General features: G+C 35.2%; 1 protein-coding gene across 1 annotated transcript in view; it reads left to right on the forward strand.

The window, feature by feature from the left end:
- CHN2 (chimerin 2) overlaps window positions 1-27075 on the forward strand; it is a 144929-nt gene that overhangs the window by 56792 nt on the left and 61062 nt on the right. The window contains exons 3-6 of the mRNA XM_088150742.1: window positions 2855-2910; window positions 14002-14033; window positions 17525-17638; window positions 18579-18867. Coding sequence (XP_088006868.1) covers window positions 2855-2910; window positions 14002-14033; window positions 17525-17638; window positions 18579-18867 — 491 coding nt within the window. The remainder of the gene's footprint in view (window positions 1-2854; window positions 2911-14001; window positions 14034-17524; window positions 17639-18578; window positions 18868-27075) is intronic.

The following is a 27075-nucleotide window of genomic DNA, read 5'->3' on the forward strand; positions in this document are numbered from 1 at the left end:
ATGCCTATTACCATGGATTGCTGGATTTGATCATTTTAACTGTTATCTACACCTCTGCCAGAGCTTTGTCTAGAGCACGGCAAAATATCTCTCGGTAGAAATCAAGCAGAATTCAAGAGCTGCCAGTGGAACAGTCAGGGGCAAGACTCGGATACATAACAAGTTGTTTTTACTCCAGATACAAGAACTCATAATAACAAGGAAGATCAACCACTACAGTCTATGACAACCCAGTCCTCTTTTATAGAATAGCACCAGGTTTAAATCTTATGTCTTTCCAACCCTAATGCGGTACCAGGTTTCTGGCTGCTTGTTGTGCACAGTGTTTTGATAGTAGCCTCATCTGGTCTCAGGCTCTTTGCTCCCAGCCTTGGCAACTTCAGTCCTCACACCTGTTGGCCTTTTTTTGCTTTTGGACAAAATGTGTGTTCTTTTGGAGGGGCCATTTCTAACATATTTATGGATGGCAAAGGCCACAGTTTATGGAGCAATGATGTTAAGTGGAGGGACCATGGATGAGGTCAAGATTATTTGCACTGTTTTGGATTCCATGGGGAAGTTTGTGCATTTTATTTTGTTTTCTTAATTTTCTTAATTAATTAATTCTCAATTTATACATATGGTGTATGTGTTCCCAATGTCAAAATAACTGTGCCATTAATGGGAATGGAGATTGGAGGGATTTTGAGTGCAACAGAAAAGGAGTAGTACAAATATTATTTCACCTACACAATAATATTACAGACATGGAATATTAACCTGGAGAAATTATATGAACTAGGTCAGTTTGCAGTTTGACAATTCAACCCAGGTATCTTACATCACACCTTACATTACTGGAAGAAAAAGGCAAAAAGGCTGCCTTTACTGTGTTTGAAACCACTAATACAGGTGAATGCAAGGAAATGCTGAGAATAAGCTTCCAACATTTACCAGTGGAACAAAAAACAATGAGATTTCCATCTGACCCATAAAGCCTACAGATGGTTAAATTGCCATTGTCTCATTCTGAAATAGTTTTATTAGTTGTTTTATGCAGAAAGTGGCTAACCTTGATGTACCAATCTTCTTTCTGAGATTTTTTTTCCCAAAGAAGAATTCTTGTTTGCATATCCCCAGCCCAAAGAATCAAAGCTATGAATCATGATTTTTAAATTGTAAACAGCCTCTCTTGCAGTCCCATTTCTGTGGGAGTTAAGTGCTGTGGGAATTAAGGCAGATATGTTTGTTATGTCAGCAATTAACAGTTATCCAGCTTTCAGACTGAAAAATAAAGGAAAAAGGTTCATTAAACAATGGGAGATGTAACAGAAAGAAACACCAAAATCCATGATAACGGATACAAAGGAGAACCTCATCTTCATGTTGGTGGGGCAAAATCAACTTATTTTTTGGCTTCTTCCTAATATTCAATAAATATTCATAATTATCCATGCCTTGTTATGTATTTCAGCCTTACGCTGAGCCTTGTCAGACATCTGGGAAATTCAGCAAAGGTCTTCCAGTAAACTCCTTACCTCTATGGAAATGTGATCTCTTCTTAAAATTTGCCTTCCAGCAACAGCAAAAAGAAGTCATGAAGAAGACTTTTTTAAACTGACCAAATTATTGTAGCTAAAAAGACCTTCTAGAACTGATGTTTGCCAAGGTTTCTATTTAGCATGAAGCATCTCTCTTCAAAGCATTAACCGTTAAAACATCTGTGTACTTTGCTTCAACAGGTGTGCTGTGCTGTGCTGTCTGTGTATGCATGCATAGCTACTTCCCTCGGCTGACATCCTCAGACACCATTTGAAGCAGTGATGCAAAGGATGTGGCTGCTTTAATTCTTTCATTTGATTTCTCTAGTTAAGAAATTCCAGAATCACAAAGTTTGAATTCATACATGAAGATTTTGTTGTCATTAGGCAAACCAGTTCTTTCTGAATCAGCTGTTACTTGAATATAGACGCTTTCAGACTTCACTCTAATGATTATCATGGAGCCTACCTTCCACCCTTGACTGGAATAGCTAGGGAGCAGCCATCACTGGTCAGTTTATGCATATTATGATAGCTGTCTTCAGAATGGTTAGATTGGAAATAAATACTCAGCTTGTTGAGGTTACAGAAAGCTACTCTTTCCTCACTTATGTATTCCCTGAATACATGCATGTTGCACAATGCTTAATTTTTTTTGCTGACCCAAGTAATTTTCTAATGTATTTCATTTACTTGGATTATTACTGACCAGCTCATTTACTGACATGGGATCATTAAAACTCAAGCTGTAAATAGTTCTGGGAGAGAGAGGAAAAAGAAGACAAGGATGGAGCTGATATAAAGGATTATAAAAATATTGAAAAGTTTATAGAAATTCTGCCGGGTTGGCATTATGGGCATTGTATTGTTTATGACATATATTATTGCAAACTTCCCTTGCTAATTTATTTACTTATTTTTATATTTTTTTGCCTCTGAGACAGTCTTCACTCCTAGCAACTATATGAAGAATTCCATGCAGTTTTCCAGGCAACATTTGCAGAACTGATTTGCCACTGCTTTCTTCCTAGGAAAGTGACTGGCCCAAAGTTACCCAGTTGGCTGCCAGACCTGATCTGCACAATTTGGCTGACTGCTAAATGACAGCAAAGAGTAGAATTTTCTGTAACTCTAGCTGTCATTTAGACTTCTGCAGCCCAGTTTTGTTAGCCCTATTTTATGTATGCATTTGAAATATGTTAGCATATAATCTCCATTTCAGCTACAATCTTACTTTATTTCAATTTAGTTTGAGGTATTTGCCTGAAACATGTAGAAATAAACATTGGTTCACTGCAACCTTCTAACTATGATTGCACTTTTATGTTCAACAGTGTATCAGTTACAACAAGAAGCACCTCGTCCCAAGAGGATCATTTGTCCTCATGAGGTCAGTTTAGTTTTCTGCACATACTCTTTTATTAAACAAATTATTAGCAATATATTGATACTACTAATCATCATCCTTAATTGAATATTATAAATATATATTCCATCATCAAAGCTTTTTAAACCTTTCTCTATTTTTACTTTACAAAGTGAGCATTTAAAAATTATATTGATAGGCTATGTATTAGAATGTAGGTAAAAGCATTTAGTCATTTATATAATTACAGTGTTTTCAGCAGAACTGCAAGAATTCTTGTGTTCCAAAAGATGCAGTTTTTTTAATTGGTATGATTTTTTTTCCAGCACATCTCCTACTGTTTCTGTTTTTTCAAACCAATTTGTCATCTGACAAGATTTGTTTCGACAAATGTCTCAGAATACTCTTGCTAAAATTAGGTGTATACAGATGTTCTTTCTATATGACTGAAATTTATTTATTTACTCATTCAATTTGTATAGTCACCCATTTCAAGCCAGTGACTGTGAATGTGAAGACTTAGATAAAATTAATTGTCATTCAATTATTGGCTGGTTCCATATTTGTCACTTTTTAAAATATATATATATATATATATAATTTCTTAGCTCATGTTCAAGTTTATATCCATGATAGCTACATGTGTTTGCACAATATCTTGAAAGGAGTCTACAATCACATTTTGTCTCCAGATAGTAAACACCTAATTAATGAATTGTTTTCTTTCCTTGAACATGCCAGGGGATATTTGCAAGACCTTTGTGTAGAACATTGGAATAGTTCTGTGCACAGATCATCCATCTGGTGAATCAATTTGTCAGAGCACCTGCTGAAATGTGCATTTCAACAGGCAGGTTAAAGTTTCCTTCCTTATGGATCTGCTCGTGGGTTAGCAACGTTTCTTGATGCTTTAGCAGACTTCATCAAAGAATTTAAACCTTTCTTCTGAAATAGAGTTGTTCCTGCCAATGATCAGCAATTGGCTGGAAAGAGCTCCATTTCCAACAGCAGGCAGGAGACCTATACAACAGCAGCTCCATTCATGCAAAAGTGACCAAATTGCTAGGCTGCAAAGCTTGTAAGTCAGTTTCCTTTTGTTCTTTATGGGACTTCATTACAATTTCTGGGTGAAAGGAAATCATACTGTATTGTACTGCACTCACTTGAGAAAATTCTGGTTGATTGAATTTCCTCAAGCTATCTTTTTAGAAGAGTATTCCATAATGTTTTTTAGATATTGTCAAAGAAAGGCTTGACTATAAATTATTAGAAATAAGCAAAATTGTGAAATAGGTAATGAACAAATAATTGCTTGCGGCTTATAACAGTTGACTGCCACTCTACTTTTGTCCAGAATCAGGAAAATAATAATAATAAGGAGGAGGAGGAGGAAGATGAGGAGATTTTTGTTCTACTTTTCCCCTGGAAGGACCCCAGTTCAGTTTATTTTGGAACCATTTTTTTCCTTCCTAGCTTTTTTTCCCACATGTGCAGGGCTCACTTTTTTTTTCAGATCAACTGAATGTTGATCTGTTGGTTGCAACAGGAATTGACCGACCAGCTTGTCGCCCAAGCCTGACATCAGGAACCAATACAGGAACGAAGAGGAATCTCTTTTAAATAATGAAAACACTGATGTCTCTGTTGATGTTGGGGTGAGGTTTAAAAAGGCCAATGAGAAGCAAAGTTCTCTCCCAAATTCCTCAGCAGTGGATTGCAGTTCATTTCTAACTAGTAATTTTGGAACCAGGTGGTAGTGATAGGGGTGAACTAGAAAGTTTTATTTATATTTTATCTTTCCTGTTCAAAGTGGCACACAATTTTATTCTCGCAACAATACTCCTGTGGGATACATTGGACTGATAGATAGTAACTAGTCCTAAAGCACCAGGTGCTTCGCAGAATGGACTTGGATCTGGTTCTTCCACCTTAACTACTACACCGGACTGACTTGTACTTTAGTTGTAATTAGAGCCAGGGAAGATTTTAGAGAACCCTGAAATGCTTGCTCTGCCTCAAAACGTATCATCAGGTCCAATCATTGTGGCCAATTTAATTAATATCTAGTTTCATAAAATAAGTCATGCTGGGCCAAACTAATTTGTGTTTTTTGTTTGTTTTCTGACAACATTAATAAACTGGCAAGTAATAGAAATTCCACTGTATATTTTGATTTCATCAAACCATTTGACAAAGGTTCCCATGTTATCCTCATTGCCTAAATAATAAAATAAGAGTGGATGCAAATACTGGATTAAGTGATTTTCCAGATAGTTGAGTACCTAGTATGTCATGAATATTTATTAATGGTCTATCTCAGCTTCATGAAAGATTACTTTTCTACTGTGGATTTTATGGTTGTTAAATGCCATTTTTAAGGAAAGATATTTTATTATTATGTTTCTAATTTGATTGTTTACCTAGCGACAAAAATATTTTTATCAAATAAAGCACAAGGAATCATAGTGTTAATTGTTGGTAAATTACTGTGGTCATTTCCAGATTGTTGGCACCCAGCATACTCCCAGTCAATTCCTATATCCAGATCAGAGCCAGCACACATGCCAGTCAGTTCAGCTAGCAAAAATATATCTTGAGGCTTATTTATTAAACATCAGCAAACATCAGAAACTGTTGACAGGCAAAATGGGACAAAAAGCAGGTACAAAGAGAGACATGAAGAACAGGCAACAGTTTAGATTATCTCTGTCTCTATGATCCACAGAATTTTCCAGAGCTATAGAAACTCTTGTGAGCATGGACAGTCCAAAAGGGAATGGCCATTGGTCATTTCAACTTAAAACTTTATGTGTAAATAGCAGCAGAACGTAGATGGAATGTAAGACACCAGTGATCCCTCCTCTATTCTGCTCCATGAAAGAAATAATTTGGAAGATGGGGATGATGTAGCCAACTTTTAGGGAGACATAAAGCATTGCTTATGGCTTTGAAGAAGGGAGCAAGCACAGATGCCTACCATGTAAGGTTTAATTTTAAGAATTCTTTTTACTAGGAACTTTACTGTTTTCCAATTGAGAAATTAATTTTTGAACCTCTAGGGATGAAATTGGAGACTATTCAGGGAGAGAGTCATCAAATAGCTGGGCAGGAAGTTCACTACCTTCAAATACAGTGTATAAATTAGGAGATATCCAGTCCACGCCTCAAGAAGAATTATATTGTTATTGCTGCAGAGTTTATTTTGGGTGAAAATCAGGAAACAAGTCACCAGAACAGGTATATAAGAAGGGGTAGATTTGTATTCATATAAGTTCATTTTTGGATAAAGGAAGTTAGGTTTAGAGGAAAATAAAAATAGTACTTTTTGTCCAAGATGAAAATTAGAGCAACATAGATCAAAGTCTGTAACTCTTTCAGGCAAATTAGAAGATCTATGCCACATTTGCTGCATTCCATAATTTGGTTTTAAATGAACTCAAGATAAATCACATATAACTATTATTCCTTCAGCTTCTTCTGTTTGTCTACCTATAGATTATAATACAAAGGAACCTTTACTGAAGGTGCAGTTTCTCTCTATTGTACACACCTACTGGCCAATTATCAGCTTTTAAAGCCACTCACAAAAACTCCCAACAACTTGAGAAGCATATGTTGAGGCTGAGTAATAGGTTCAAGGTCACTCAGCTGTCATGATTTCAGAGTCCATCAGGACAGGGATTTGTACAACACCAACCTGGTACTGGCACACAGAGTGAACCCTAATCCAGCCAAGCCTTCCAAGGGCATCACAATCGACAGAGCTAGCTCATGAAGCAGACTGCATACTTTGCATGATATTTTAAGTCTGACTTGCATCACTCATCACACTAACCCATAACGTGGTTTGTTTGCTTTTAGCTCAGTGTATTGTGTGAACCCAGTTCCTTTGATTTCTAAAGTATTGTTGATGGTTTAATTTACTGGGTGAACAGAGCCAAAGTTGATATTCATTAATGCAATGTTAGGCAAATCATAGTTCAGTGTATTGAGGGAACCTGGTCATTGAGTTGTAGATTCCAAGCTATGGGCCTCACACTGGAGTGCATTTCACTTTCCAAGGAAAGAGAATAGAGCCAGAGATTTTGGTCCAAAATTTTGTCACAGAAAGTTGCTGTCAAGGAGCTCTCCATAATGTTGCCCTTGTTCGGTGAGACCAGAGCAGCAAAGATTAGGACTGAATTAAAATGAGACCTCATGATCTCCCACTTCTCATCCGACACACACCCTTTCTGTGAAGCCCAAAAGTTGAAAGTGGCAAATTCAGATGTATACCCAAGCATTTCCTATCTTTGACAATGACTTTCTTAACATGACAGTTGATAGGCAGTGCTTAACTGAGAACAATTAAAATGGCTCTGACTTCTTTTACTTTATCATCTTGGCAACATATCACCTCAAAGAGACTTAAATACATGCAGAAGGTTTCAAGCTAAAATGCATTCCCCTGTGACATGTGAAAATTCCTTGGATTTTGCCAATTTATCTGTAAAGTATTCTTTGCAAAAGAAGGAAAGTTGCAATGATAATATCATGCCAAAGAAAAATGAGAAGGAAGAATGATTAACCAGTACATCACAGTTTGTATAGAATACTGTGTATCATTTCAGTCCTTTTCTGTGCTTTTACCATCATCATAGATCACTTTTTTATAGGAATCTGCAGCTGAAATGGGAAGAATTAATGTAGAAGTGGCAAAAATTGGTGTCTGTTAGTCATGTCCAAAATACAAGCATTTGAAAATGTGCCTATCTTTAATTGTGGTTCTATGCTAGTGAAAAGAACCCCTTTTTCTTTTTATCTCCTGTTCAGTCCCAGTATAGAAACTGAAATTCATAAATTATATAAAGGTCTAGCTTAGAGGTAACTGAATACTCTAATACACACACACACACACACACACACACACACGCGCATGTAATCATTTGAGTTTACTTATGCAGGGAAAGCTGGCTCAGTTGTTGAGCTATTCCTTAGAGTTGAGTTTGTTATTGTCTCACTTGCTTCTCTATTCTACTAAATGCATGTTCCCCTAGTAATATAGTGTGCTCCTATTACTGGATAATACTTCTCATTGGTGCTTGTAATGTGACTAGAATACAAAAGCTGGATTCATCTGCCTTTATTCTATTGAAGAGGGATATTTTACATGTCACTGTAAGGCAAGCTTCAATGTTTATATTTTGGATTTTGAACATCTTACTAATACACTTTTCAGACTTTCCCATCATTAAGAGATTAAGAGATTAAGCAGTGTGGCTGGGTGGATGCACAAAGATAATTATAGAGGCAGCAAAATTGCTATATAACTGTAAATTGATCTTCAGATACTGGCAATGGGTAAAGATGAGTCTACCTGCTGTCAGTTGCAAAATCCTCTTTACTACAATATGCACTTATGCTTCCAATAAAAATATGCATATGTAAAATTCTACATTCGATTTTAAAAGTGCAGGAAAGGATTTTGGATTTTGATTTGCTTTTGGTTTTGCTTAATCTTGAGAAATATTTGGGAGATTAAAAGGTATATTTTATATATTTCCTATGATGGTATAAATTATGAGAGTTTTTCTTTTTCAACTGATCAGTGGAGGCAAAAATCTCACAATACTTTTAGATTAAGGTATATTTTCTATATTGCATCTCATAATTTTTCACATCAACATTTTCATTTTGAACTATTAAAACAGTTTTTAAATCACATTTAGACTCTGATCATTTTTTTAATGTTCTAGCAGTTTGATACTTGCATTGCAGTGCTTTATATTTTAAAACAACAATAATGACCGCCTCTGTTACATCATCAGAATTTTTTTGATTATGTCAACTAGAGGTAAATATGGAAATGCTGTGGGCAAGAGAAATCACCACTAAAACAAATGAGCTGCTTTTACTTATTATTTATTTAGGAAATGGAAAGGGATTATTTTTTTAAAAGCAAAAAGTGAAAAGGGCTGGAAGAGGAATGAATAAAGGATATCTTTTGGTAGAGGGGACAAGAAAAATTAACCTTTTGTCTTTCAGTTTCCAAACTGATTGGTTTTGGGACATTATCTGTTTTTGATAGTCTTCTAGTCTATCTGTTTTCCTTTAGACTAGAAGTCAGGAGGCTAAAACTGATTCTCTTTTTTGACACCCAGCACTTACAAGTGGGTATCAATGTTCTCCCCTCACATCATTCTTCTGTCTTTTCTTTTTAAAGTTTTCTCTAGAAAAGACAAGAGTTCCTATTGGTCATGATAAACAAGAATACTAAGCATTAGATTAATAAACAGACACCTTTAGTTTTCTTCCATTTCTTCTTTGAATTAAGATGCATACTAAAATGTAGTTCAGAATGTTGTTCATAATTAGGCCAGATACAGAGAATCATTTATTTTTAGATCCTGAAAATCTACTATCATTGAAGGGAAGTTTCGAGTATTTATAGAATAATAATATTTGCAAAATGTCTTTTAAAACTAACAGACCTATCAGTAGCAAAAGACTTTCAATGTCTTCTGATTCATTGGTTTTAGAACATATTACATTATCTAATTGATAACATATTTATAAGTTGTTTCATTATATGATAAAAGAATATATACTTTTACTATGATTTTTCTTAAATTTTTGGTACACCATTTCCCTGTTTCCCAGAAAAGTTCACATTGCAGCTGCCCTAAAGGCAGCAATTTGAACAATGAAAATCCAAAGTAGTACACCACTGAGGAAATAAAAGAGAGACAAATTATATTGCATGGAGGCCTATAAAGTACACAGTTTTTTCATGAGGTGCACCATATAGCAGAAACATGTAGACTGGAGAACTGATAAGCACCATGAAACAGAGTCTTCACAGATAATAAAATATGTTGAGATTTGAATACCTCCACATTTCTAAGGTGTTATTATTGTAAAGGGGCTTGTTTTTTCTTCAGAAAATAAAGTATGGTAGAAAGATATTAAGTTACCAGTATAGGTAGTCCTTGTTTAGCGACCACAATTGGGACTGGCAGCTCGGTTGTTAAGTGAAGCAGTCACTAAGAGAAGCTGCAATGTGCTTATGATCTTACTTCAGTTTTCCTTTGCTTTCTTGTTGTTCAGTCGTTAAGTCGTGTCCGACTCTTTGTGACCCCATGAACCATATCGCACCAGGCCTTCTTGTCCTTCACTGCCTCCCTGAGTTTGCTCAGTTTCATGCTCATTGCTTCAGTGATGCTATCTGACCATTTCATCCTCTGCTGTCCCCTTCTCCTTTTGCCTTCAATCTTTCCCAGCATCAGGGTCTTTTCCAAAGAGTCCTCTCTTCTCATTAGGTGACCAAAGTACAGTGGTACTTCTAGTTACGAACGCCCCTCCTTACGAATTTTTCGAGATACGACCAGCTCCGGCCCCAAAAATTTACCTCTACTTGTGAACTCCACCTCGAGTTACGAACTGGATCCGCGGCCATTTTCCCTGCTGCCACGCGGTCGCGGCTTCCTGTGGGCGAGATCGTGGTAGCAAGGAGACGTTCGGTGAGGCTTGTGGTGTGTTTTGTGGTGTTTGAAGGTTTTTGGTGTGCTTGTCAGCATGGCTCCAAAGAAAATGCAGAGCAGGCTGGCAACTGACTTTAGACAGGTTTTTCCCCAGAACTGAGCCTCCAGCTAAGAGGCAAAGAAGAGAGGAAACCCCTGAAGGAAATCTCCCCGATGTCCCTTTGGAGGGGGACTCTCCCTCCAAACAATAACTGCCTCCCCACCCCATTCTCCCTCTTCATACTGTGCTGTACTGTACTTTTTTTCATGTTTTTGAGGTTTAAAAATAAAATGCATATGTTTCAGAACTGTTTAGCTGTATTTACATTGAACCTTATGGGGGAAATTTACCTCAGGGTGCGACCAAATTCGGAGGGCGGATTAGCCATATTTACATTGAACCTTATGGGAAACTTTACCTCAACTTGCAACCAACTCGAGTTGCAACCAGAGTCACGGAACGGATTAAGTTCGTAACTAGAGGTACCACTGTATCTGAGCTTGAGCTTCATTATCAATCCTTCCAATGAGCAGTCAGGGTTGATTTCCTTTAAGACTAACTGGCTTGACCTCCTAGCAGGTTGTAAATGCAAGGATTGGTCACAAAGTTACTTTTTCATCTTGGTCACAACTGTGAATGGTCGCTGTATGAGGCAGTTGCTAATGACTGAGTTGCTGATCCCAATTGTAGTTGCTAAACAAGGACTTCCTATAATGTGTATCTTCATTTGTCAAATCAGTGAATAAGCCATCACAAAGGTTTATATAGGATACATGTTACATCTAAGATAATTGACTCTTAAGGGACAAAAGTGCTGGTGGCAGGCAGAGATTAGCTAAAGGTATTTAAAAAACACCAGTAATGTTATATTAAGGATAATTTGACTCCTAAGTGTGGCAAAATTTAGTCACAGCTTCTAGCTTTGAAATAATGCTTACCTCAAATGCATATTGAATTTAAGATGTTGGCATAATATTCAGTGTCTTACATTAACTTACAGCCTGAAGAAGCAGTGTTTTTATTAAAACAGCTAATTTAATTCTGAAATCACAAGTTGTTAGAATTATATCATTTTGGTTATGAATTTAGTGCATATCATTTGCTAGAAGTTGGAATTTATATTTAGAGCATATTTCATCCCACAGACATTAAACATTTCTGAATAGTTTCTACTGTACAGTTGCATATCATTTTCAATCTTCAATTGTAATGAGAGAAGATCACTTTGGCAGCTACAGTGTCTTTTCCAAGGAGAAGGCAGGGTTGCAGAATGTGGTTAAATGACTCAGCAAGGGCTCATTTCATGATCCAAAATTCATTTACTTGCAAATAAATGGGTGTATATCTAAAGCCTGCCTGCCATTTATTTAAGATACATTAATTCAGCAATTTTTCCATCTCTTGAACCAGGACTGCATTATAAATTTATAGTTTTTGTGAATACATTGACTTAGACAAATAAAATCTATTAGGACATACCATAAGAATGTGGTCTCTAATGATAGCTGTGTTAATTTGTTCAGAAGCTGTCATATCTATTGAACCATGATCTTGAAATCAGTAAATCAAGCTATACTTGAAACCTTGTAAAACATGATTTTTAACACAGGCATTTTCATGAAGTTGTTTTGACATTTTCGGTAGAGTTGTATTGATGGTAAATTACTGCTTTGAGCTTCTTGGAGAGATGATACAAATAGTAAATGTACAGACATTTGTCATTGCTGTACCTGCCACAATCTAAGTTCCCTCAAGCTGTGTAGACCAACTGCCAAATTTTCCTTGCCAGTATTCATTGCAACAAATTCTAGGAGTTGGAAAACCATATAACTGGGTGAAGTCCAGATTAGCGAAAGTGTCATACACTATCACAGTTTAAAAATGCATAAAAGGTTGTATAAAGTAAATAAGTCAATTTCAGTGTATCAGTTTTTTGCAGAGACAGTTGTTATGATTTTCAGTGAAATATCTGGAAGGTCACAGTTTGTACTTACTTGTACCAAGGAATACTTGGATTTGTCTGTATTATAAGTTATCAGAGGTTTTTACTCAACTCAGTATCCAAGTGACAGACCTGCTCAATACCTGGCCGACTACAAATGCAGATACAAGTAAACTTGTATGAACAATATATTGGGATGAATTTCATCAATTCATTTTGGTGTGGAAAAATGTTTGTGGTTAGCCACAACTCCATTTCATAATAATGGGAAAAAGCAAATAGGAATAATCTTATTGAAATGGAAATAAAGTACAGATTAATTCTTTCTGTATTTAGATAAAGGCTGTGAGAACAATGGGTAGCGGCTGCCAAAATAGACAGCATAAGAAAAACAAAAGGGGCCAGGGGAAAAAGGAGGAAAAAGAGGTGTCTTACAATAGTATGGTTATATTTCCCACCTTATAAACTTAAGTTATTTTGAGATTCCCCAGCTGCCAACCATTAGCCCATAAATTCAGCTTCAAGCTTCATTTTGAGATTAACTCAAAATTATCTAGGTAATTGCTCTTAAAAAGAGCCAATTCATTTTGAACTAACAAAATAAGCAAAACTCCCCCCCCCCCAACCTGAAAGGTTAACCCAACTTTGCCCAACCTGCAGCTGTTCAGACATTTTTGGCCAATCTCAACCCAAACCAGTGTTGGCTAAAGCCTGCCTTTCTGGATAAAGCCATTCAGTCGCTTGCCAACTAACATACCAAGGAAGAAATGGGCAATATGTGTATTTCCAGATGTGATTATCTCCAATTCCTATTTGGCTTGAGCAATGACAGGAATTGCTTACTTCTGTATGGTGAGCAATGACAGGAATTTCTTACTTCTGTACGGTGAATGACTGTAAATTAAGAACACCTACAAATATTGTTTCTCTCAATATTAAAATAACTAGAAGCAAAATCAATTACAAATTATATTCTCTAAAGATCTGCCCCCTACTGGACTAGCCTGTATTTGCTTACAAATGCTAATGAAAATTGTATTGTATGTGACAGTTGTAATTTCAGTGTGATATTTTTGCTATCTGGACACCACCTACTGAAAATGTAATTCATAGAACATTTTTAGGTAGCAACGTGAAATATATTAAGATGGAAGTTGGTTGCACTGATATGAACTATTACATTTACCCTTTTATAAATAAAGACACTTGTTCTTCTATATTTAGAATGGTTAAGGTTCTCCTTAGACTGTACATTTTAATTACTCCATTACAATAAAATGGAATTTCTTTGTTTAAAGAAGGTTGTAAAAGCCAAAGCTGATGATATAATGACATTGTGTAGTGCACCAAAAGATTTCATTAAGCAAAACCAGAGATGAATACGTAAAAGGAAAATAAATATTTTAATACATTTCCAGAAATCCAATTGTAGGAGTATGTCAGCTACAGTACAATTTCATTAGATTAACTGAAGGACTGATATATCCATCCAACATTTTATCTATGAGTGCAATTTAGAGCCACAAAAGAGGGATTGTTTGTATCTACTTTTCTTTGCATCATAGCAAAGAATGCAAAAAACTTAGCTTTGGGGCTAATTTTTACCTGTTTTTTAGTTTCATTAGTTCATGTCTAACAATGTTCCTAATATTTGCTTTTTTAATTGCATTTAGGTGGAGAACAGGCCAAAATACTATGGAAGAGAGTATGTATTAAACTATTTGTCACAAGTATTTTACAACCAGTTATTTCTTACATCCCACTGTCCAGTATAAAATTATTAATTCAAAATTGTTAATGAAGAGATCAGGGCCATGTGGGGGGGTACAGTGTCAACATGGTAGGCATGATTGGGCAATTAAAGCCCTGTTCCTTTCTACATACATGCAATTAATTGATTACCTGGTTGCATCACCATTTTGACATCCCCCGGTGGATACCACTGGAAGAGATCATATGTTCAAAAGCAGTATCTTCATTATTGTTATCCTTTATTATCCTTTTTTCCCTTAGACGCTCAAGCTTTCATCATATGAAAATGTTTTTCATATGGCATATTTTGATACATATACTTTTTATTAAAGATTAAGTAAAAGAAAAACATGAAAAAAATATAAAGGAAAGTTAAGAAAAAGAAGAAAGATAAAAGAAAAAGCACAAGAAACAGTACAGATAGAAAAAGGAAAAAGAATTTAAAGCATTATCTTCTTTAAAGATAATTAAAGGTGCGACTTCTGATCTTCTTTACAGCAGTTACAAACAAACTTATTATCCTTTCTCCCTTTAAGTTTACATTACCTAGTTCCCTTCTATCCCATATTCAATTCTTTTTCACCAGCAAATCCAGAAATCACAATTTTTTCCCATTTTCAGCACAAAAAGTCCACAAAAAGTTTCCACTCTTTTATAAAAGTATCTATTGTTTTAACCCTAATCAAACTGGTCAGTTTTACCATTTCTGCAAAATCTGCCATCTTAACAATCCATTCCTCCATTTTAGGTTTTTCAATATACTTCCATATTTGTACATATAATACTCTTGCTTTCATATGGCATATATTAATTAACAACAATCAGCAAAACTCTGATTTATTTGCTAAGAAATGATGGGTTATATTTTATACCAATCATTCTGAACAGGAGTGTGCAAAACATTTCAGACTCAAAAGGTTTTGAATTTGAAACAGGCTGACCCAATGCTGTTCCAATTTAATTTGAAGTGTTCACAGCTTGAAACACCATCATTTTGAGCCTGGCTTGTTGGAGGGTTAGCGTTAAGGTTACAGTTTGAAGCTGGGCCTGAACATCAGAATAGTGCAGCCTGTTTCAAATTCAAGACACCTATTTTGAGCTCAGCCTGGAACATTTTAAGTGGAAACCTTCTGGATCCAGAGTGTTTTGCAAACCTTTGAATTTGAATGCAGCTTTACTTTGTTTAGGAGTTTGCACGTGCCCATCCCTGCAACTTCTAAACAATTGAAATAGGGTAATTGCCACAATGCATTGGACTTAGGGATTTATTTTTTTTTTGCTTTCTTTTATCATGCATTAACTATACTTCTTTTTCTCAAAAAAGGCTCAGATTTGAAATACTCCAAATTGTTATATTAATTAGTGAGCTAAATGTATCTGCATTGTAATAATTATTCTGCATTTTATTTTGCCTAGATGAATTGCCCAAAGACTCAGACTTGTTTTAGAAAATAATATGGTTCTGTTTCTCCATCATACAATGAACAGGGTCTGCATCAAACCACAAAAAAGGATAACATGCACGTGCACAGTGATGTCATGATGAAAATCCTGTCATTACATACCTGTACCCTTTTGTCTGATGCAAGTGCATAAACTGTGATATTTACATCATGACACTTATTTTCTCGTCCCTCTGTTGTCCAGGAACTCTGGGGGGGTTCTAGCCTGGCATGCAGTTTTGCCCAGTAAACACACCAGGGTGGAGGTGGTAAAGTATTTATTCTGCGAAGAGTGAGGTGCCCAGGAATAATTTCCAGGGCAGGCACAAAAGCTCTCAAGTTAACAGACTTTTTATACATTCTTGCAACAAGATGCTTTTATAACTTTTAATCATGTATTTATGATTTTAATTTGATGTAAGCCGCCCAGAGTCCCCCATTGTGGGGAGATGGGCGGGGACAAGTCAAATAAATAAATAAATAAATAAATAAATAAGATACAAAGTGAAAAACAAAGTCATAAAGTGTACGTTCAGTCCATGCATACGCTTGTGTTGCCCTCTACTCTGTACCTACGCTTTTTACACCTGCACATGCCATTCTTATCACTTTCAGTTGCCTTACATCATTTACTCCCTGATCCTTGCTCATGTGCATCGTTAACTCTTTTGCACACTGCCCTACTATGCACTCATTACTAAAGCTGAAAATACATGCTACATCTGCATAATTTCCTTGTGCACTCATGCCTAAAGTTAATTATAATGTTAGCTCTCCATCCAGGGGTGGTATAAACTGCTGAACTTTTAGTGAACCCTTACAAAGGTGTTCTTTCTTTATTGGGCAGCTTCCAGAAACTTTTTTTTTCCTTCTGCTTACTGCACAGCTGCCAGCTGCCTTATTGTCCTGTCACCTCTGTGGACACCCATGCCTATTATTGGACTAAAAGACCTTTAAAAGTTGCTAATGAGGGAGGAAGAATAGAAAACTAATCCTAATCTGAAAATTATTTTACATCACAATACATTATAGACACAGCATTTCCTTATCTGGTATTTATTCAGGACCTATTCTGAGTCCAGATTTACTTAGGTTTTAGCCTAAACCAGTTTTCAGTGACAAGATAGATGACTGAACTTAAGTGTCAGTAATTTTTTTAAAAATGGTACAGCTAGATTATTTAAAATTAGTAGTTCTTCCCCAGTAAAAACAATCACTTGTGAATATATGACTCAGACCATATATGAAGTGCCCCTTCAGAACTCTCACCTGAATTCACGGAGGCTGGATAGAAATGGAAACAGGGCTGCAAGCACAACGTCCTTTTCTCCCCATATTATTGATCTCTTCATACATTTAGACAAATGCCTAAATGGGGTTATAGTTAACCTTTGGAACTCACTGCTACAAGAGTATAACTAAGATTTTAAAGGGGCATTAGGCAGTTTCTTAGAGGATAATGCAAATAGTACAAAACAAAAACCTAAGTTCACAAGAGATCTGAGCATGCAGCAAAAGTGGCCTTGAATAAATAAATAAAAATGCCTTTGCTTTTAGTCTGGTTTTTCTTTCTTGGCAAGATTTTCCATAGTCTGAGAGCAACCAGGACTTTTAGTCCTCCTATGCTTTTAACCACCTTCAGGGTTATACATCTGGAGCCTTCCAAGAAAACTGGAATGGTCCTAACACTAAACATTTAAATGGCAAGCCAGTCCATCTTTTAAAAAGATTAGCAACATGATGGGAATCCAATTTTAATGCCCTCTGAATTAAAATCTTCCACCTTCACATATTAATGCTATTATCTTATCAAAACTTAATGCTATTAGCTATTAGCAAAACTTACTTTGCAGCCAGTCTGCAATATACTCAGCCTTTTTTGGGATTTAGAAACTCTTCCATCCTTTTCTCTTTTTCCCCCCCTTTAATACCAAGTCTTTCTGATGTATTTATTCCCTCCCCCCCTTTATTATGATTATCTAAACTGCCTTTGTTTTTCCAGATTTCATGGGATCATTTCTCGTGAGCAAGCTGATGAATTGCTTGGAGGAGTAGAGGGGGCATATATTCTCAGAGAAAGCCAGCGACAGCCTGGATGTTACACACTGGCTCTTAGGTAGATTCTGCTACATTTGTTCATAAATTTTGAGAAATGTTTGTTAATCTCAAGAACGTAAGGCATCCTTCATTAATGTCATGAGAATCACAACTACATGCGAGATAATATACCTTAAAACATGATATAATATAGCCAGAATGCTTGCTAGACTCTATAATCCTTTAATCCAAACAAGCAAAGAAACCAAAACATTTAGATGTGGATGATGGGTGTTGTAATCCAAAACAACTAGAGAATTCCAAGCTGTTTAAGCCTTTGAAAACATTAGATATTGCAACCCTTTACTTGACTTTTAGCAAGCTATATTTTAACAAGCTATTTGTAAAGTATTTGAAATATAACAAAAATGTACAATATTGTATAAATGTGGACATTACATTTGCAAATAGAAGAGTCTGAGGGGTCTGAAACTAACCTCTCCTAATAATCAGTGCAGACCTAATACTGCAGATTTTTAAAATATAAACAATGATCATATAACAAGATCTTGTGATCTCTTATATTAACTCTTTCCTCTGAAAAGCATATTCCCCCTAGCTGCTTAAAATGCATTTACATTTCCAGTGTTAACAGCCATTTTTAGAGTTGAAATTTGTTGCAATTCTTGCTTAACAGGGAAACTGTATTGTAATGTAAAGCTTAACTGTGTTTAATACTGTCAGAGATGGGTAAGAAAATATTTACTTTGAAAGAAATGTAGGGATTTAATTATTCCAAACTCCATTCCAGTGATTTATTCCTGGTAAATAATTTGGAATATTTGTTCTGCACTGGCCCATCATTTTTTGTTAAAATTGCTTTGATTGAGTACAACCTTAATTATATACTCTTTTCTCCTCTATCTTTATAATATGTATTTAAAATGCATATAATCAGCAAAAAATACAATTACGCTGCTCAAACCCTAATTAAACAACTTCATTGTGTTTTAATGCAGATTTGGGAATCAGACCTTAAATTACCGTCTCTTTTATGATGGGAAGCACTTTGTAGGGGAGAAGAGGTTTGAATCAATCCATGATTTGGTAACAGATGGCTTAATAACACTGTATATAGAGACCAAGGCTTCTGAATATATTTCCAAAATGACGACAAATCCTATCTATGAGCACATTGGATATGCTACTTTGCTTAGAGAAAAAGTATCCCGTAGACTGAGTAAATCAAAAACTGTATCAAGAAAGGCTAGTGTAACAACATGTGAAGAAAATGCACCAGTTGAAAAGGTAAGGTGGCCAATTCAAAGGAAATGAATCCATTTTTTTTCTTTAATTTTTTAAAGTCTTTTGTGGATAGAGATTGTTGAAAAGCATTCAGGGATAAGGTCAATATGACACATTGGAAATGTTTCTGGCATTTATCTTTATGTTCACTAGAATTAAACTCCAGATTATTGAACTCCATGTCCTGTCTAAAAGAGTTTCTCACTGATTTCAGTTGAGGTATCCAATCTAACCTATTACAGGTCCAGATAGGATGCAGAGTTGAAATGAATGGGACCATCTATTTTTAAAACAGTGTCATTTATGCACCTGAATACATACAGAATGAGAATATAGGAAGCTGTTTGTCTAGCTCAATATTGCCTTATAAAAGTCTGGAAACAGCTCCAGTTATTCAGACAGGGGTTCCCATCTGGAGATGACACCTACTGAATCTGAGACCTTCTATATTCAATGCATGTATTCTACTACTCAATTATGGCCACACCCAACATGGAACCCAATTAACAGTATTGGTATAAAAATAGATTACAGGTTCGGTCATGATTCCCTACTGTTAGAATATAGTCTGATTATCTTATCACCAGATCTCAAGTTTGCTGACCTTTAATATAAAGTTGAACATTTCTTTTTACTATTTGCCTTTGGTGAATGGGTCTTTGTCTGGGAGCTTGGTTTTTCTTCTCTTTTCAATTTTGCTTTTCACGCTTACAATTTGCTACAATAATTACATGTGTTCAGTAATAATGAAGGGCAATTTGTTTCACTCTTCTAGCAGATTTTAGCTTTATTTCTCTGTGAGTTTCATTATAAGACAAATTACACTGTAAGTAAATAATAAATGAGTTTATAAGAGGTTATTTGAGAATATTCTCTCTCCATAAATTGAAAAGTACGTCAGGGTCTGTTTCTAGTGTAAGCACTTTTGAAGGTTATTTAAAAGAAACATATAGGGTATATTTGAATCACAACTGAAATTATTTTGCTGACCTGCCTTTGAAATGCAATGCATGGCTGCTCAGAAGATTTATGATACTTCCTGTCCTATAAAGACATATTTGAGATAGTGCTCTCTCCTCAAGATGGTAGATCTCTTAAATTGAACTGTATGATTACAAACTAGCACAAATAATCAAGGAAAATTCAAACAAATGAAATAGATGAGAAACTTCTAGGTAATAGTATTTAGAGAGATGGATATTAAGTCTATTGAAATAGTAATAAAAATGAAAGTTGATTAATTAAATACTATTGAAAACACATACATGGACCCCAGAAACAGGAACACCCAGGATTAAATACAGGTAGTCCCTGGGTTAAGAATGCCCAGTTTACAGATGACCCATAGTTAAGAACGGAGCCTATTGTAGCAAAATTCAAATACACAATGATTTGAGTAAATAATAATGATTTGAGTTAAATACATAATACATAATAATTAAATACAATAATACTGTTCCAGCTTAAATACAAATTCAGCTTAAGGACAGACCTTGGGAACAGAACTCATTCTTAAACTGGGGACTATCTGTATATCACTTATATGTCAATATAATCCAAAACCCTATAGAACTATTGGGAAACATCATATTATTGTACCTTCGACAACCTGTTTATTGAAGTTTCAAACTCTTTTAAAGCCCTATGTGCTTGACTTGCTTCATGCAAGAACTTTTGTGTGTTTTGAAGAAATGTTCCCATCAATCTGTTCCTGGTGGGACAGAAGAAAAAGGGGCTGGTTCAGCCCACCAGCCACATTTCTCAAGAATTTCCCAATAGATTATTAGCTCCCTGACAGTTCATCATGGCAAGCATATGTATATATGGTATAGAAACTCAGCTGGCAAGGATTAGCTTACACATAGTCCTGGGAGTTGGATATTTGGTGAGATAGTGTATATTCAAAGACACTTTCATTATGTGGATCCTATTTCTATATATAAGATACATGAATAAATGGAAATATTAAATCTTAACTACTCTCCCAACAGACATACTAATTAGGAATCATAGGAAAAATAATTATTTTCTAGTTTCAGATAAATTAAATGGTACAGAAAAAAATGGAACTTTGCAAACATATTAAAATGATCTAGAATTATCCATACTAAAGTACCCATATTGAAAAAATACAACAGGTAGTCATGTATGACTGTATAGGTTACAGCTTAATCCTCTGCATACCTACTCTAAAATATGATCCATTGAGTTTAATGACATTTATTTCACATATGGATGCAGGATTGCATATTGCCTGAGTATGGTTAAATCTGAATCTGTGGGAAAAGGTTCATTTCCCAGTTCTCTGACCTTGATCAGCATCAGCCAAATACATTTTTTCCCAAGCAAATCTTTGACACTACTTTTTTAGTATCCAACAAAGCAAAAGAGAAATCAGACTTCCACAACATCTGGCCTACAGTTTGTATAAATTGTATCATGCCAGTTCAATATCTTGGCATTAGGTTTGAAGTTTACTGATCAGTGGAAGAAAGGAATTAATTTGAAATTTTAATCAATTTTAACTGGAAGAAACATTTACTTCAATCTGACATTATATAGTTTCTCTGCTACTAATATTCCTGCAGATTTAGATGAAGAAAAGCTATTCTAATTTGCTATCTAATTTTATTCAACAAGTAAAACATTCTGATTATGGAATTATATTCATAAATTGATGAATTGAACTCAAGAAGTAAGGCTTGGTAATGATTCTTTTACTCCAAGTTACTATACTTCGAAAAATAGGATTTATTTAAAGTAATATTTGCAAGATTTCTGATATAAAATGAACTTCAATTTATGCAATATTTATTTTTTCTATATAAACAAAATATATTTTATAATGCAATCTAGACCTTGCTACAATTAGTTGTGGCAAATATTACTTTTCTAATTTCAATAGGTTGTATTAATTTCAAACAAAAAAGCATCCTTTTGCATTTTTAAATTTGTCTCTTGACAATATGATAATAATATATGAAGTTTTACTTCTAAGCAGGAACAAGACCAGAAAAACTAGTTTGGGGAATAGCAACAGGCTCGCAAAGATAATTACTGAAGAAGCAGTTGTTAAAGCCAGTCAAGGGAGGTTTTATTTAGAACCTTGATGATTTGGACCTGGAAATTTTGAGAAGTGGAACTATTTTAAGGGAGCACCTGCTAAAATTTGGAGTTATTACTACTTGTGAGAGATGTTGAGAAGAAAAAGATTTATATGGGTTTAAGTCTTATCTGAAATTTTACAAGTGTTTTTTTGAAGCCAAAATGTGACAAAGGAGTATTGTTATTGCTATACATATATTACTAAAATTGTTTACATTTTGCATAGATGCACATAGAAATATATGGATGTTGGATATTTTGTTGTAAAAATGAAGTATATTAATCTATTTAGAATTTGTCAAGAACAAAGTATTTAGGAAATAAGAGCTTTAATTCTTGTCCCAGATACAGCTTCCAAACTTGGTCAGCTGAAATTTAAGCCTTAGCAATTATATGTTTGATTAAAGAGTTTTTTAAAGAAAGCTTTGCTATATATTGATATATTTAAGTAGTTAATATTTAGAGTATCTGTAGAATATAGCTAGCTATTTGTTTGCTTGCTAGATTTTGCATGAGAGGTTGACCACAGAAATTATTGTGTCACTAGGCCATTTCAGAGATTCCTTCTTTGGAGGTCATTAGAAGGTTGTTACAGTAGCATTAACTAGAATGTACAACTTGGACATTCGCGAGGTCTCTGCCTACTCTTATCAGTTTCTTGGAAGTTTTATTAGTAGCTGGGCTAGTTCCAGTTCTACTAATAAAGAAAAAAGTGCCTATGGCAAATTTATTGAGTGGGGGTTTTTGGTAAAGGTTTTAAAATTATCATTGTTACAAGTACCTACTGCCTAATTCCAACCCTCACATTTCCAATATCACTATTTTTTTTTCTTCCACACTATTGTTTCTACCAGGTACCTGCTAAATTATTCCATACCTGGGAATTTACTTAGCTGTAGAGTCCAAGTCTGTCCAGTGTAGCATCTATTTAAAAAATTAGCACATTAAGATTATGTTCAGCTTTGTTTACATGTACATTGTCTAGCTTGTATTTGTATTGGTTTTCTACTTACCAAGGAATATGCTGACTTTATCTAACAGTGGAAACAGTTTTAAGTAACAGCTTAACAGGATTTTATTTTTTCAAGCGTATGAAATCAACTATAGTTTGCTTACTCTAGAAATAACAAGGGGCACACCTGAAAATATCATAATTAAATATTAGCATGGTCCAAGACTTTATTACTTCAAAGTAAGTCAGCTTTTTTGTTGTCCTCCCTCATCGCCTGCTTAGAGTAACATCAGATGAAGTGTTATACTTGCAGATTTTTATTTCTTTTGAATTGCCATAATTAAGGTTTTGCCCATATATTGGATTTCAGAATTTTTAAAATAAGATCACTCTAAATATTTTAATTTCATTCAGTGAATAGGGGAACAGCACTTTGCTCTTGTACGTAGTTTTCATTTCGATTGTGTATTGAGGCCTGCTGTGCAGATGAATATCCTGTACTCTTTTATGTTTGTTTCACCCAGAGGTATTTTAATTTCCCACAGTATAATGAAACAAATATATTAAAAAGGCAGTGTTTTTAAAGCTAAATTAGGGTGTCATAAATTACTCTGCGAGTTCCAAGAAAGCAGATATTTTCCTGTCTGTTGTTGCGCAAACTGGAATAATGTAATGGTGTGACTCATAACTTCTTGATGAATCAGGGGTATCTTCATTAAGCCTCAGTGATGTGTCCATGCAAGCTGTTGAAAAATCTTTTTTTTCCCCCTCTTCTGCAGTGCTTTACTATTCCGGTTTTTAAAATTTAAAATCTATAGACTGTATTAAACGAACAGAAATTTGGCCTAAAGACTTAAGACAGGAATAGTCTTCATAGTATAATAGCATATAGGGGATTTAAAAAAAAAAAATCCTTCAGGTAACAACTGAGCAATGTTTATACATTTTAAATGGTATTCCAGCCTTCTGTGATTTCTGCTACTTCCAGACATCAATCATATCGTTTTGTCCAGTTCAAATTATTAAAAATAATTCTGTTAGCTTTGATGTGATATGATTTATAGTCATGGCTAAGTTGTATTAGTAATACTTGTATTAAAATTAGTTTCAGTGTGAGCAGCTTCAAATGCCTGTGGAACAGCCACTGAAAATTTCATGAACAATTTCCTGTTATGCTGAAGATGATACAGTGACCTATCCATTTCCTGTTCACATTTCTTTGTGCAATGGTTAGGAAACAAAGGCTGCTCGGCAGGTGCAAACCTACATTTGATTATCTTCTCCCATCCTGAAAGAGGCCAGTGACAAACTACTTCCATATTATTGCCAAGAAAAGTACATGGATGTGCTACGGAAGGACATCTTTATTTTTTATTACTAGTGTATTTCTGTTGTCAGGAAAGGAAAAGATACTCTCCTCTTGTGCCAAAATGCATAACTAGCTGTGAGGATCTTGTATTGTGATTTAAAGAGGGGCTTAACTTTAGGTCAAATATTTTGGACCAGCCCTAATTTGTCAGGATTTGATAAATAAATACGTATTTTTAAAGCCCCCATTAAAAGTCTGAAGTTGAATGGTAGTGCAATTAGACACTAAGCAGGGGGTGCACAAAAATTAATATCCTGATTATTTGCATTTTAAACTCATTGAATAATCTTGATTAGAGGACTTAAATGTACAGTGGTCCCCCGGGTTATGAACGCCACTGCTAACGAACTTTTCGGGTTGTGACCAGCTCCGGCCGCAAAAATTTACCTCGGGTTACGAACCGGATCCGCGGCCATTTTCCGCCATGACACGTGGTCCGTGGCCATTTTCCGCCCGTTCCACGTGGTCCGCGGCCGTTTTTCCGCCCTGCCGCGTGGTCCCCGGCCGTTTTTCCGCCCCTGCCGCATGGTCCGCGGACGCTGGAACGGATTAACGGTAATTACATTGAACTTTATGGGAACATTTGCTTCGTGTTGCGACCAAATCGGGTTGCAACCAGAGTCACGGAACCGTTTAAGATCGTAACCCGAGGTACCACTGTATTTTGTCCTTCCTAGTATTGTTTAGTTGTTGCTCTTTCTACCCAATGCTTCTACCCACTACTGCTCTGGATAATAGTTGGAGCTTCTGTGAAGTGTAGAGCCCTGAATCTCAGCCTGCACTATTCCTAGTAGAAGATGGGATAGCCATCTTTCTTAAAACTAAAAAAACACCCCTCTTCCCCAAAAACCCATGACACTGCTCTTATCACAACCTGTCCTATAAAATTCAGTTGGATGGGGAAACTTTCATTTGCATATTTTTGTGGCAAGGCCAATATTTAAAGACATCCTAACAATGTAACCCATTATATTTCTACTCAGAAGTAAGTTCAGTTAAGTACAGCAAGACTGCCTCTTGGGTAAGTAAATATTAGAGAGCACCTTTGCTGCATTTGGGAACATAATTTGAGCCAGATCTGTTGATTCATCAAACAAACTTCCCAGATTTTCAGCAAACCTGGTGGAATTCCTAAACTATTGGTTTCCAATAGCTAGATACATTGCAGCAAAAAGCAGAATCTTTTGGCACCTTAAAAATGAATGACTTTATTACGGCATAAACCTTTGTGGACCTAACACAGAATATAACTTACCCTGGGCATAATATTTATTTTTATTATAGTAGATCTAATTTTGTAGTAATTTGTTTGTGTGGCTTAATAGCTGTGAAACAAAATTTTGCTATTTTATATGTGACATTAGGCTTATTGTCTGATAAGAGAAAAGCAAGATAAATCTTACCTGATCATCTGGCATATGTTCCAGCAAAGGAGAGATGAGAAATTTATAGCTACCTTGATATGTTCAGTGTTTTTTTTATCAAATCTTTGTAATCTTTGTAATCTTGAATTGCAAGGAAAAGTTATTCTGGAAAAAAGGAATTTTAGCTAATCTACCACTGAGAACTGCTGTAGGTAAAACATTATGTCTGGCCCTAAAAAAGGCTTGTGCTGAGCAGAGGATATAAACATGGTCAAATATCTACTTGCTTCCAATATAAGGTATTCTAAATACTCCTAGATATCATATAATATTAAACTAAATTAATTCTCTTCTTCATTGTCAAGTAATCTGTTCTTAATCATTTGAAAGGTTTGTTTATATTCTAAGGACAATAGTTGGTCAAGAGGGAGGCCAAGAGAGTCACTTTTTTAGTACTAGTTGATACCAGGAGCCTGAAATTAATCTCTCAAAGCTAAAAGGATCAATCCTGGGGAAAAAAATGGCACTTGAGCCAATAATTAAATATAAGCAGCCATGCCTTTGCCTCTACTTTCAGTGATCCTACCTCCAGCTTTAGCAATGAATTTGGTACACATTTAGATACAAGGAAAACAGATCATAGGAACCTGTTTTGGACCACTCCTGGAGGTTTGTAATTAGGCAATAGGTCTAACTCTGCACCATAAAGCAAATGGGTCATAATCTTGCCTTAAATAACTTTGATACTGCAGAAATACATTCCTTGCCTTGGGCGTAAAGAAAGTCAATATTTTTGCTAAGCTCCTCGGTGCTAATTGTTTCATGTAATCTATATGGGTTTTCCAAGAGCAATATCATGTGGGACCATTCCTGGATATTTGAAATTCTTAACTTGGTCAGTCTCAGAGTCAATGCAACACCAAGTGACAAATGTAGCAGACCATATCAGAATATGTCCTGTTGAAGTTGTCATCGTCATTCTATTTTCCCGAGCTTTTAAATATTAATAATAACTTAAATATTTTAAATATTTAAAGTTTTTCATATTTAAATTGCTCAAACTTTTATTAATTGGAGAGTTATGTATATTTTTCATTCAGATGTTTTTATAATATTTGTATTTTTTTTATTATTTCCTATACTGCCCCGGGAATCCTGACTGGCATTGAAGATAAGCAGTCAGTATTATTATCAGTTATGCATAGTTCACACTTAGCTTGTATTTTTATTATTCAGATAGTTTAAGAAGTTCAAAATTAGTATGCATTATCCCTAGGAGAGGTCACCAACTGAACATTTCACAAAAATTAAGCTACATGTTTCAGTCACTAGGTGGCAGTTTTACTTAGGACTTTTCATACATTTTGCTTTTCTCTGGTTTTCAAAAGATGGAGCATATTGTGTATTTTTATACTGTAGTA

The sequence above is a fragment of the Python bivittatus genome, unplaced genomic scaffold, assembly GCF_059951505.1.
Source record: "Python bivittatus isolate LINGU-HERP-01145 unplaced genomic scaffold, Pbiv_v1 ctg000610_np1212, whole genome shotgun sequence".
Taxonomy (NCBI): domain Eukaryota; kingdom Metazoa; phylum Chordata; class Lepidosauria; order Squamata; family Pythonidae; genus Python; species Python bivittatus.